The sequence below is a fragment of the Denticeps clupeoides genome, chromosome 2 (genome assembly GCF_900700375.1).
Source record: "Denticeps clupeoides chromosome 2, fDenClu1.1, whole genome shotgun sequence".
NCBI lineage: Eukaryota > Metazoa > Chordata > Actinopteri > Clupeiformes > Denticipitidae > Denticeps > Denticeps clupeoides.
Genome location: NC_041708.1, coordinates 36,661,483 through 36,675,195, shown reverse-complemented (window position 1 = coordinate 36,675,195; position 13,713 = coordinate 36,661,483). Strand labels below are relative to the sequence as shown.

At 49.2% G+C, this 13,713-nt stretch overlaps 2 protein-coding genes across 2 annotated transcripts; both read right to left on the bottom strand.

Moving 5' to 3' along the window:
- Positions 1-1,515: 1,515 nt before the first annotated feature.
- Positions 1,516-3,198, bottom strand: LOC114774683 (zona pellucida sperm-binding protein 3-like). Its single transcript, XM_028966417.1, has 8 exons — positions 2,815-3,198; positions 2,611-2,735; positions 2,425-2,528; positions 2,181-2,358; positions 1,985-2,102; positions 1,815-1,900; positions 1,648-1,739; positions 1,516-1,568 (listed from the first exon to the last, which is right to left on the bottom strand). Exons 1-8 carry the CDS (start codon positions 3,196-3,198, stop codon positions 1,516-1,518), a joined length of 1,140 nt encoding a protein of 379 aa, XP_028822250.1.
- Positions 3,199-8,545: 5,347 nt separating this feature from the next.
- On the bottom strand, positions 8,546-10,228 carry LOC114774667 (zona pellucida sperm-binding protein 3-like). Its single transcript, XM_028966416.1, has 8 exons — positions 9,845-10,228; positions 9,641-9,765; positions 9,455-9,558; positions 9,211-9,388; positions 9,015-9,132; positions 8,845-8,930; positions 8,678-8,769; positions 8,546-8,598 (listed from the first exon to the last, which is right to left on the bottom strand). The coding sequence occupies exons 1-8, from the start codon at positions 10,226-10,228 to the stop codon at positions 8,546-8,548; spliced, it is 1,140 nt and encodes a 379-aa protein (XP_028822249.1).
- Between the last annotated feature and the right edge of the window lie 3,485 nt (positions 10,229-13,713).

Genomic DNA, 13,713 nt, shown 5'->3' with positions numbered 1-13,713 from the left:
ATCTGTAATATAATCTATTCATGCATCGTCCATTTTTGATGATCTAATATGTAATATCATCTACTAATGCACCGTTCCATTTTGCACAGCAGTATTTGCACTATTTACTTTGCACATTAATTAAACATTGTACTAGTTTAGTGCTGTCTGTATGTTTTTTGTTAAATTTACATTTACAGCATTTATCAGATGACTTACAATCAGTAGTTACAGGAGGGTTAAGTGTCTTGCTCAGGGACACAATGGTAGTAAGTGGGGTTTGAACCTGGGTCTTCTGGTTCATAGGCAAGTGTGTTGCCCACTAAGCTGCTACCACCCTGTCAAATGTTATTCTTGGACTCCCTGTGTCCCCTGTTTGCACCTTATGTACCCCAGTTTGTTGGTGTCGCACACGTGCACTTTATGTCAGTATGTAACTTTGTCTAATCGTTCTAATGTTACATGTAGCACCAGGGCTGGTGCACCATATTTACATGTAACTGCAATAATAATTTACTGGGATTCATAAAATAGAAACTGTTCATCCTTTTAACCTCTATTGTGCCACACCTCTTTCTACCAGGTAACATCAGGTTGAAGTGGTTTGAATACAGTGCTTTTGTGCGTAGAGAGTTTTTACTCTATTCTCTACAGTAGGTGTCCTCATCGATGCAGGTCTCATATTCGATTCTCATGTAGATAATATCACTAGGATAGCATTCATGCACCTTAGAAATATTGCAAAAATAAGAAATCTCAATGCACAATTCAAAAAAAGTTTTTCCATGCCTTTATTACATCAAGGTTAGATTACTTCAACGCATTATTGTCTGGATGCTATAGTAGATACTTCAGAATGCTGCAGCCAGACATCGAACTAGAAAATTTGACAAAATCACCCCAGTCTTACAAATCACTGTACTGGCTATTCATCAAATTTAGGATTGTTTACAAAATCCTTTGACCGATAAAGCTCTAAATGGTCTCGCTCCAACTTAGCTGAGTGAGCTTTTAGTTATTTACGACTCACACAAACCCTTGCGGTCAGTGGGTGTGAAGTCACACACACAACCGGAAAATTCCAGTGAAGAGACCACCAGATAAATAGGGTGGTAGTTGCCTAATGGGTAACACTCGCCTATGAACCAGAAGAGCCAGGTTCAAAGGCCACTTACTGTCATTATGTCCCTGAGCAACACACTAAACCTTAAGTTGCTCCAGGGGGACAGTCCCTGTGTGGATTGGACCTAAGAAACCAAAATGACCACTTGATGAAAATAGGCTAAAAAAATAAATAAATAAATTCAAATCTAATCCTTCATGAACCCAAAAAGCCATCCCCAAGCATGCATATTAGGACTGTTCCAGATTTCGGGTTCCTCAGACCCTCATCTGAAGTGTATTTTGTAAAGAGGACCTGTAGTTGTAAATGGTGCATGCTTGAAAAGCAGAGACAGGACTACTTGATACACGACAGTCCATTTCAGCATTTATTTGGCTATTAAAAGAGAACGATCATAAAGAGACACAGGCTGGTCAACCTCTGATGAACAACGGTCCCAAAGATATTTCTTTCTCCCATCCAGAATCTGAAAGCAAGGAAGAGGAACAGGATTAAAATGGATCAGCACAAACAGAAAGAGAAAAATGGACGCCATGTCCACATACCTGAGACAGAGGTCAGATCTCTTGCCTTCCTGGACCCACAAGAACCATCACAGCAGCTACACAGTTGGTCCTCTCCACCTGCACCAGCCCACCTTCATAGAAAGATCAGGGCCTGAATAAAAAGTACATGTGGATGTTTGTAATGCAGCCGTCTAGTCCAGACCTACTTGTGTCCTACAAAAGAACAGGCCTTGTGCTCAGCATCAGTCGGGGAAGCAGCCGCTGTTGCCTTCAGCAAGCAAGTGATGAACAGCTGGAACAAGAGAGATACGGACGGTCAGCCACCATGCCAAGGTGGTGGAACCATGAGAGCGAAGGGCTAGCTTGAGACACGTACAGAGCCAGTGTCCCCCTGCTGAAACCTGAAAGCCTCCAGCTGGAACTGGAGCTTGAAATCCTGTGTACGGGGCAGGAAGCGAGAAGATGAGCCAGTGAGCTTGGAATCAACCAGACACCTATAATAAAAAGGAGAGCAAAATGAGACTACAGCACATCATAAAACAAAGCCATAAAGAAATGAAGCTGCTCCTCACCCATGGTTCTGAATGAAGAGATAACTGGGAGCAGCAGCTGCATCAGGGACAGCGGTGACCACACAGGTATCAACAAACACCCGGAGGGGGACATGGTTGTACTGCTTGACAGAAGCCTCAAAATGGATCAGATCTCCCATGTAATAGATGTTGGAAGGCCTCTCAAACTTCCAATCATCTGAAGAGAAATGCAAATGTTAGGAACAGCCAACACAGTGGAACACTGGACCACAACTGTACCTACCAGTCATGAGCTTGAGAGTGAAGACCAGCAGCTCCTCTGCAGTTTTAGTAGCAGCATATGGGACCCAGGCAGGCTGCAGGGCATTGCTACTCACATTGTGAAGCCTGGTCACATGCAAGAAGAAACCGATATCAAAAAGCATCTAAATACAGAGAGACATGGGAGAGCAGATCAGCTAGAGCTCACCTCAAATAGTGGCATTCAATTCTAATTACAGCACCACTGGTTCTGACTATTGGAGCAGAAGTGTCAGAAATGGCTCTTGGGAGGTAGGTCAGAGAAAAGGAATAAACCAGGGAATCGTTGGTCATCTGTGTTTGAAGGGGGAAAAAGCCAGAGTTACTGGAGAAAGTCCAACAGATTCCTGACCGAAGAGGAACCAGAACTCACCACTACTTGGCTGCCACAGGCCTGCAAATAGGACTGAAAATACAGCAGCTGAGCCACAGAATCTTCTCCAGTCACCCCACAGCCTCCTAGTGAGATGTCTGATGCCTGGATGAGCTCTCCAGAACCAAACAGGTCCTTCTTAACCTGCACGTGGACCATATTCTCGTCACAGGTAGCTGCCACACTGCTGACTGATACCGGCTCCCTCAGCTGGAACTGCACTGGGGGGGACGTGGGCTCTACTGGCATCTGAGGAAACTTCCAGGTCAGCTCCTTTACTGGGCCAAGCAGCTGCTGCTGCTGGACACTTCCAGGATCTTGAAGCTGCCCCCCTGATCCCTGAGGCGAAGGAGCAAACGGGGGACGTGCAGGAACCTGAGGCATCCCGGGGACAAAGGGGGGACCGGCAGGCACCTGAGGCGGTGGTGGCACAAACCAGGGGACAAAGGGGGGACGGGCAGGCACTTGAGGCATCCCGGGGACAAAGGGAGGTCGGGCAGGCAGCGGTGGTGGCACAAACCCTGGGACAAAGGGCGGACTGGCAGGCACCTGAGGCGGTGGCAGCACTCCGGGGACAAAGGGCGGACTGGCAGGCACCTGAGGCGGTGGCAGCACCCCGGGGACAAAGGGCGGACTGGCAGGCACCTGAGGCGGTGGCAGCACCCCGGGGACAAAGGGCGGACTGGCAGGCACCTGAGGCGGTGGCAGCACCCCGGGGACAAAGGGCGGACTGGCAGGCACCTGAGGCGGCGGCAGCACCCCGGGGACAAAGGGCGGACGGGCAGGCACCTGAGGCGGCGGCAGCACCCCGGGGACAAACGGGGGACGGGCAGGCACCTGAGGCGGCGGCAGCACCCCGGGGACAAACGGGGGACGGGCAGGCACCTGAGGCGGCGGCAGCACCCCGGGGACAAACGGGGGACGGGCAGGCACCTGAGGCGGCGGCAGCACCCCGGGGACAAGCGGGGGACGGGCAGGCACCTGAGGCGGCGGCAGCACCCCGGGGACAAACGGGGGACGGGCAGGCACCTGAGGCGGCGGCAGCACCCCGGGGACAAACGGGGGACGGGCAGGCACCTGAGGCGGCGGCAGCACCCCGGGGACAAACGGGGGACGGGCAGGCACCTGAGGCGGCGGCAGCACCCCGGGGACAAACGGGGGACTGGCAGGCACCTGAGGCGGCGGCAGCAGCCCGGGGACAAACGGGGGACTGGCAGGCACCTGAGGCGGCGGCAGCAGCCCGGGGACAAACGGGGGACTGGCAGGCACCTGAGGCGGCGGCAGCACCCCGGGGACAAACGGGGGACTGGCAGGCACCTGAGGCGGCGGCAGCACCCCGGGGACAAACGGGGGACTGGCAGGCACCTGAGGTGGTTTCATTGCAGGTCTTGGAAGAGGTTGACCAGAAGCTGGAACAGGAGCTGGTACACCTTTAACATCCAGCAGAACTGCACCCATACAAACCCCTACAACACCTCCCCACAGCAACACTGCCACTGACCACCAACCCATGATGCCACATTACAGACACCACCATGTATGGCTTCCACTTTTATAAGAAACATAATTAACATTAATGACCTTCTAGACCTGCCAAGTCTGGCACTCATTAGATAACTAGTATCAGTTGTACAAAGACTAGATTGGGGTCTACAAAACCGGTCCTGGAGTAAAATGATCCTGCACGTTTTTGGGTTTATCCTCATTTAGCACAGCTGGTTGCACCACTCAACCCGTTACCACCCAGTTCTTGAGTGGAATCAGGTGCGGTTTCACCGTCACCATTTTCAGTAGTTTAACTTCATTAGATTGCAGACAGGTACATGTTTCTTATAGTTGAATGTGGTTTGAATTGTCTTGTAGTGAATGAATAATTTACCTACCCAACAGTGTGAACATGAACAGTTGAGAGGCAGGAAATAGTTTTAGTGTGATAAGTTGAAGTTGAGCTTTATTGTCATTTTAGCTATATACATGTTAGACGCTATATAGTGAAACAAAATAACTATTAAGTAACTATTACACACCCAGTGTAATGTCCATAGTTGCTGTATATCATCCTCCAGATCCACTGGGGAACTTTGTAGAGGAACTAGACACAACTCTCTCCACCATTATAGATGGGGGTGGTAGTAGCCTAGGGGTAACATACTCGCCTATGAACCAGAATACCCGGGTTCAAATCCTGCTTACTACCATTGTGTCCCTGAGCAAGAGAAGGTGGCTGACATTAGCAAACAATTCTCACCCCCTAACCCCAGACCCCATCCTGCTGTTACCTCTGAAACCAGGACACTGTCTTCCTTTACTCCCCTCTCTGAATCGGTTGTGTCTAAACTTCTCCAGTCTAGTCACCCCACCACTCTCTCCCTGGATCAAATCCCCTCACACCTCCTTCAGTCCATACAGCCCACCATAGTATCTGCTCTGACACATGTCTTAAACTCCGCACTCACAACAGGAACATTTCCTACTGCTTTTAAACAGGCTGCCATTGCTCCCCTGCTCAAAAACCCACATTAAACCAGTCTCTATTGGATAGCTACCACATAGTCTCCAACCTTCCTTTTCTTTCAAAAATTCTTGAAAGAGCAGTCCTGGCTCAACTTTCCTCATTTCTCCACGAGCATGAGCTTCTCAACCCGTTTCAGTCTGGTTTCAGGAAAGGGCATTCAACTGAAACCTCCCTCCTGGCAATGATGGATGACCTTCGTGCTGCAAGAGCTGCCCGCAGATCATCTGTCCTTCATCCTACTTGATCGATCTGCTGCCTTCGACACAGTTTATCATGAAATTCTTCTCACCACACTCTCAGATTTAGGAGTTATAGGAACCTTAATAAATTGGGTCATCTCTTATCTTCACGACAGGTCTTTCAAGGTATCATGGGGAGGTGAGACATCTGTCCTCTCTAGGGTAACCACAGGGGTTCCACAAGGCTCTGTCCTTGGCCCCCTTCTATTCTCAATATACACTTGCTCACTGGGTCACATCATCCAATCACATGGCTTCTCTTATCACTCTTACGCTGATGACACCCAGCTCTATTTGTCATTCCCACCAGAAGATGCTACTATAGCAACAAAAATTTCATCCTGACTCTCAGACATATCGGCATGGATGTCTGAATGACACCTCCAACTCAACCAATCCAAAACAGAGATTCTGATCTTTCCGGGCAACAACTCCCCTCAGCAAAACCTCTCAATTCAAATTGGCTCGCTACTGTTAACGCCCACAGCGTCTGCAAAAAGCCTTGGAGTTTGGATCAATGACAAACTGAGTTTGAACCATCACGTTGCTGCGATCTCCAGATCCTGCAGGTTCACTCTCTACAACATTTGCAAGATTAGGCCTTTCCTCTCGCAACAGGCTACGCAGCTCCTCGTCCAGGTAATGGTCATCTCCAAACTCGACTATTGTAACTCTCTCCTGGTTGGAGCCTCTGCAGTCACCATAAAACCACTCCACATGATCCAAAATATGGCAGCCCATCTCATCTTCAATCAGCCAAAAAACACCCATGTTACACCTCTTCTTACCTCTCTCCACTGGCTCCCGGTAGCTGCTCGCATTGAGTTCAAATCCTTGATGCTGCCTACAGGGCTGTAAATGGAACTTGCACCCTCCTATATCAATACAATACTAGCTAGCTACACTCCTGCACGCTCTTTCAGATCGGCAAATGAAATGAGACTGAAAATTCCTTCTTCACGGGGTCTCCGATTCCAATCAACTCTGTTCTCCGTTGTTGTCCCTGGCTGGTGGAACAACCTGCCCTCCTCCATTCGACTAGCCGAGACTACCACCACTTTTAAGAAGCAGGTGAAAACCCTCTTATTCAAAAAGTATTTCAGACAAATCTAACACTTACACATGCACAAAACAATAAAAAAATATATATATACATTATAATTTTTTCTTCGTCTAGCACTTAACAATCTCTGAGCATGCTCTATGCTGACAAGATAGGCCTTATCGGGGCTCTTACTTTTGTAATCTCAAAATTCTATAGAAACCGAATGTGAATTGCTGGTGTCTTCCTCCTGTAAGTCACTTTGGATAAAAGTGTATGCTAAATAAAGTAAAGTAAAGTAAAGTAAAATAACGTTTCTGGTGCTTCATCCCACAAGCCATCAGACACCTGAACACTCAGGGACTCACCCCTCTAAACTGTCACCCTCACACACTACCCCAGTTTTATTGTTTGATTATCTATCTGTAATATAATCTATTCATGCATCGTCCATTTTTGATGATCTAATATGTAATATCATCTACTAATGCACCGTTCCATTTTGCACAGCAGTATTTGCACTATTTACTTTGCACATTAATTAAACATTGTACTAGTTTAGTGCTGTCTGTATGTTTTTTGTTAAATTTACATTTACAGCATTTATCAGATGACTTACAATCAGTAGTTACAGGAGGGTTAAGTGTCTTGCTCAGGGACACAATGGTAGTAAGTGGGGTTTGAACCTGGGTCTTCTGGTTCATAGGCAAGTGTGTTGCCCACTAAGCTGCTACCACCCTGTCAAATGTTATTCTTGGACTCCCTGTGTCCCCTGTTTGCACCTTATGTACCCCAGTTTGTTGGTGTCGCACACGTGCACTTTATGTCAGTATGTAACTTTGTCTAATCGTTCTAATGTTACATGTAGCACCAGGGCTGGTGCACCATATTTACATGTAACTGCAATAATAATTTACTGGGATTCATAAAATAGAAACTGTTCATCCTTTTAACCTCTATTGTGCCACACCTCTTTCTACCAGGTAACATCAGGTTGAAGTGGTTTGAATACAGTGCTTTTGTGCGTAGAGAGTTTTTACTCTATTCTCTACAGTAGGTGTCCTCATCGATGCAGGTCTCATATTCGATTCTCATGTAGATAATATCACTAGGATAGCATTCATGCACCTTAGAAATATTGCAAAAATAAGAAATCTCAATGCACAATTCAAAAAAAGTTTTTCCATGCCTTTATTACATCAAGGTTAGATTACTTCAACGCATTATTGTCTGGATGCTATAGTAGATACTTCAGAATGCTGCAGCCAGACATCGAACTAGAAAATTTGACAAAATCACCCCAGTCTTACAAATCACTGTACTGGCTATTCATCAAATTTAGGATTGTTTACAAAATCCTTTGACCGATAAAGCTCTAAATGGTCTCGCTCCAACTTAGCTGAGTGAGCTTTTAGTTATTTACGACTCACACAAACCCTTGCGGTCAGTGGGTGTGAAGTCACACACACAACCGGAAAATTCCAGTGAAGAGACCACCAGATAAATAGGGTGGTAGTTGCCTAATGGGTAACACTCGCCTATGAACCAGAAGAGCCAGGTTCAAAGGCCACTTACTGTCATTATGTCCCTGAGCAACACACTAAACCTTAAGTTGCTCCAGGGGGACAGTCCCTGTGTGGATTGGACCTAAGAAACCAAAATGACCACTTGATGAAAATAGGCTAAAAAATAAATAAATAAATTCAAATCTAATCCTTCATGAACCCAAAAAGCCATCCCCAAGCATGCATATTAGGACTGTTCCAGATTTCGGGTTCCTCAGACCCTCATCTGAAGTGTATTTTGTAAAGAGGACCTGTAGTTGTAAATGGTGCATGCTTGAAAAGCAGAGACAGGACTACTTGATACACGACAGTCCATTTCAGCATTTATTTGGCTATTAAAAGAGAACGATCATAAAGAGACACAGGCTGGTCAACCTCTGATGAACAACGGTCCCAAAGATATTTCTTTCTCCCATCCAGAATCTGAAAGCAAGGAAGAGGAACAGGATTAAAATGGATCAGCACAAACAGAAAGAGAAAAATGGACGCCATGTCCACATACCTGAGACAGAGGTCAGATCTCTTGCCTTCCTGGACCCACAAGAACCATCACAGCAGCTACACAGTTGGTCCTCTCCACCTGCACCAGCCCACCTTCATAGAAAGATCAGGGCCTGAATAAAAAGTACATGTGGATGTTTGTAATGCAGCCGTCTAGTCCAGACCTACTTGTGTCCTACAAAAGAACAGGCCTTGTGCTCAGCATCAGTCGGGGAAGCAGCCGCTGTTGCCTTCAGCAAGCAAGTGATGAACAGCTGGAACAAGAGAGATACGGACGGTCAGCCACCATGCCAAGGTGGTGGAACCATGAGAGCGAAGGGCTAGCTTGAGACACGTACAGAGCCAGTGTCCCCCTGCTGAAACCTGAAAGCCTCCAGCTGGAACTGGAGCTTGAAATCCTGTGTACGGGGCAGGAAGCGAGAAGATGAGCCAGTGAGCTTGGAATCAACCAGACACCTATAATAAAAAGGAGAGCAAAATGAGACTACAGCACATCATAAAACAAAGCCATAAAGAAATGAAGCTGCTCCTCACCCATGGTTCTGAATGAAGAGATAACTGGGAGCAGCAGCTGCATCAGGGACAGCGGTGACCACACAGGTATCAACAAACACCCGGAGGGGGACATGGTTGTACTGCTTGACAGAAGCCTCAAAATGGATCAGATCTCCCATGTAATAGATGTTGGAAGGCCTCTCAAACTTCCAATCATCTGAAGAGAAATGCAAATGTTAGGAACAGCCAACACAGTGGAACACTGGACCACAACTGTACCTACCAGTCATGAGCTTGAGAGTGAAGACCAGCAGCTCCTCTGCAGTTTTAGTAGCAGCATATGGGACCCAGGCAGGCTGCAGGGCATTGCTACTCACATTGTGAAGCCTGGTCACATGCAAGAAGAAACCGATATCAAAAAGCATCTAAATACAGAGAGACATGGGAGAGCAGATCAGCTAGAGCTCACCTCAAATAGTGGCATTCAATTCTAATTACAGCACCACTGGTTCTGACTATTGGAGCAGAAGTGTCAGAAATGGCTCTTGGGAGGTAGGTCAGAGAAAAGGAATAAACCAGGGAATCGTTGGTCATCTGTGTTTGAAGGGGGAAAAAGCCAGAGTTACTGGAGAAAGTCCAACAGATTCCTGACCGAAGAGGAACCAGAACTCACCACTACTTGGCTGCCACAGGCCTGCAAATAGGACTGAAAATACAGCAGCTGAGCCACAGAATCTTCTCCAGTCACCCCACAGCCTCCTAGTGAGATGTCTGATGCCTGGATGAGCTCTCCAGAACCAAACAGGTCCTTCTTAACCTGCACGTGGACCATATTCTCGTCACAGGTAGCTGCCACACTGCTGACTGATACCGGCTCCCTCAGCTGGAACTGCACTGGGGGGGACGTGGGCTCTACTGGCATCTGAGGAAACTTCCAGGTCAGCTCCTTTACTGGGCCAAGCAGCTGCTGCTGCTGGACACTTCCAGGATCTTGAAGCTGCCCCCCTGATCCCTGAGGCGAAGGAGCAAACGGGGGACGTGCAGGAACCTGAGGCATCCCGGGGACAAAGGGGGGACCGGCAGGCACCTGAGGCAGTGGTGGCACAAACCAGGGGACAAAGGGGGGGACGGGCAGGCACTTGAGGCATCCCGGGGACAAAGGGAGGTCGGGCAGGCAGCGGTGGTGGCACAAACCCTGGGACAAAGGGCGGACTGGCAGGCACCTGAGGCGGTGGCAGCACTCCGGGGACAAAGGGCGGACTGGCAGGCACCTGAGGCGGTGGCAGCACCCCGGGGACAAAGGGCGGACTGGCAGGCACCTGAGGCGGTTGGCAGCACCCGGGGACAAAGGGCGGACTGGCAGGCACCTGAGGCGGTGGCAGCACCCCGGGGACAAAGGGCGGACTGGCAGGCACCTGAGGCGGCGGCAGCACCCCGGGGACAAAGGGCGGACGGGCAGGCACCTGAGGCGGCGGCAGCACCCCGGGGACAAACGGGGGACGGGCAGGCACCTGAGGCGGCGGCAGCACCCCGGGGACAAACGGGGGACGGGCAGGCACCTGAGGCGGCGGCAGCACCCCGGGGACAAACGGGGGACGGGCAGGCACCTGAGGCGGCGGCAGCACCCCGGGGACAAAGGGGGGACGGGCAGGCACCTGAGGCGGCGGCAGCACCCCGGGGACAAACGGGGGACGGGCAGGCACCTGAGGCGGCGGCAGCAGCCCGGGGACAAACGGGGGACTGGCAGGCACCTGAGGCGGCGGCGCAGCACCCCGGGGACAAACGGGGGACGGGCAGCACCTGAGGCGGCGGCAGCACCCCGGGGACAAACGGGGGACGGGCAGGCACCTGAGGCGGCGGCAGCACCCCGGGGACAAACGGGGGACTGGCAGGCACCTGAGCGGCGGCAGCAGCCCGGGGACAAACGGGGGACTGCAGGCACCTGAGGCGGCGGCAGCAGCCCGGGACAAACGGGGGACTGGCAGGCACCTGAGGCGGCGCAGCACCCCCGGGGACAAACGGGGGACGGGCAGGCACCTGAGGCGGCGGCAGCACCCCGGGGACAAACGGGGGACTGGCAGGCACCTGAGGTGGTTTCATTGCAGGTCTTGGAAGAGGTTGACCAGAAGCTGGAACAGGAGCTGGTACACCTTTAACATCCAGCAGAACTGCACCCATACAAACCCCTACAACACCTCCCCACAGCAACACTGCCACTGACCACCAACCCATGATGCCACATTACAGACACCACCATGTATGGCTTCCACTTTTATAAGAAACATAATTAACATTAATGACCTTCTAGACCTGCCAAGTCTGGCACTCATTAGATAACTAGTATCAGTTGTACAAAGACTAGATTGGGGTCTACAAAACCGGTCCTGGAGTAAATGATCCTGCACGTTTTTGGGTTTATCCTCATTTAGCACAGCTGGTTGCACCACTCAACCCGTTACCACCCAGTTCTTGAGTGGAATCAGGTGCGGTTTCACCGTCACCATTTTCAGTAGTTTAACTTCATTAGATTGCAGACAGGTACATGTTTCTTATAGTTGAATGTGGTTTGAATTGTCTTGTAGTGAATGAATAATTTACCTACCCAACAGTGTGAACATGAACAGTTGAGAGGCAGGAAATAGTTTTAGTGTGATAAGTTGAAGTTGAGCTTTATTGTCATTTTAGCTATATACATGTTAGACGCTATATAGTGAAACAAAATAACTATTAAGTAACTATTACACACCCAGTGTAATGTCCATAGTTGCTGTATATCATCCTCCAGATCCACTGGGGAACTTTGTAGAGGAACTAGACACAACTCTCTCCACCATTATAGATGGGGGTGGTAGTAGCCTAGGGGTAACATACTCGCCTATGAACCAGAATACCCGGGTTCAAATCCTGCTTACTACCATTGTGTCCCTGAGCAAGAGAAGGTGGCTGACATTAGCAAACAATTCTCACCCCCTAACCCCAGACCCCATCCTGCTGTTACCTCTGAAACCAGGACACTGTCTTCCTTTACTCCCCTCTCTGAATCGGTTGTGTCTAAACTTCTCCAGTCTAGTCACCCCACCACTCTCTCCCTGGATCAAATCCCCTCACACCTCCTTCAGTCCATACAGCCCACCATAGTATCTGCTCTGACACATGTCTTAAACTCCGCACTCACAACAGGAACATTTCCTACTGCTTTTAAACAGGCTGCCATTGCTCCCCTGCTCAAAAACCCACATTAAACCAGTCTCTATTGGATAGCTACCACATAGTCTCCAACCTTCCTTTTCTTTCAAAAATTCTTGAAAGAGCAGTCCTGGCTCAACTTTCCTCATTTCTCCACGAGCATGAGCTTCTCAACCCGTTTCAGTCTGGTTTCAGGAAAGGGCATTCAACTGAAACCTCCCTCCTGGCAATGATGGATGACCTTCGTGCTGCAAGAGCTGCCCGCAGATCATCTGTCCTTCATCCTACTTGATCGATCTGCTGCCTTCGACACAGTTTATCATGAAATTCTTCTCACCACACTCTCAGATTTAGGAGTTATAGGAACCTTAATAAATTGGGTCATCTCTTATCTTCACGACAGGTCTTTCAAGGTATCATGGGGAGGTGAGACATCTGTCCTCTCTAGGGTAACCACAGGGGTTCCACAAGGCTCTGTCCTTGGCCCCCTTCTATTCTCAATATACACTTGCTCACTGGGTCACATCATCCAATCACATGGCTTCTCTTATCACTCTTACGCTGATGACACCCAGCTCTATTTGTCATTCCCACCAGAAGATGCTACTATAGCAACAAAAATTTCATCCTGACTCTCAGACATATCGGCATGGATGTCTGAATGACACCTCCAACTCAACCAATCCAAAACAGAGATTCTGATCTTTCCGGGCAACAACTCCCCTCAGCAAAACCTCTCAATTCAAATTGGCTCGCTACTGTTAACGCCCACAGCGTCTGCAAAAAGCCTTGGAGTTTGGATCAATGACAAACTGAGTTTGAACCATCACGTTGCTGCGATCTCCAGATCCTGCAGGTTCACTCTCTACAACATTTGCAAGATTAGGCCTTTCCTCTCGCAACAGGCTACGCAGCTCCTCGTCCAGGTAATGGTCATCTCCAAACTCGACTATTGTAACTCTCTCCTGGTTGGAGCCTCTGCAGTCACCATAAAACCACTCCACATGATCCAAAATATGGCAGCCCATCTCATCTTCAATCAGCCAAAAAACACCCATGTTACACCTCTTCTTACCTCTCTCCACTGGCTCCCGGTAGCTGCTCGCATTGAGTTCAAATCCTTGATGCTGCCTACAGGGCTGTAAATGGAATTGCACCCTCCTATATCAATACAATACTAGCTAGCTACACTCCTGCACGCTCTTTCAGATCGGCAAATGAAATGAGACTGAAAATTCCTTCTTCACGGGGTCTCCGATTCCAATCAACTCTGTTCTCCGTTGTTGTCCCTGGCTGGTGGAACAACCTGCCCTCCTCCATTCGACTAGCCGAGACTACCACCACTTTTAAGAAGCA

Bases quoted from the DNA above. Each gene is read 5' to 3' on its own strand.
- LOC114774683 (XM_028966417.1), bottom strand. From the start codon at position 3,198: ATGCCTCAGGTTCCTGCACGTCCCCCGTTTGCTCCTTCGCCTCAGGGA. The intron at 2,103-2,180 runs GTGAGGAGCAGC...TTTTTATTATAG, and splicing joins CTCTTCATTCAGAACCATGG to GTGTCTGGTTGATTCCAAGC. The intron at 1,740-1,814 runs GTAGGTCTGGAC...CTTTCTATGAAG, and splicing joins TGTTCTTTTGTAGGACACAA to GTGGGCTGGTGCAGGTGGAG.
- LOC114774667 (XM_028966416.1), bottom strand. From the start codon at position 10,228: ATGCCTCAGGTTCCTGCACGTCCCCCGTTTGCTCCTTCGCCTCAGGGA. The intron at 9,389-9,454 runs GTAGGTACAGTT...ATTTCTCTTCAG, and splicing joins CACTCTCAAGCTCATGACTG to ATGATTGGAAGTTTGAGAGG. The intron at 9,133-9,210 runs GTGAGGAGCAGC...TTTTTATTATAG, and splicing joins CTCTTCATTCAGAACCATGG to GTGTCTGGTTGATTCCAAGC.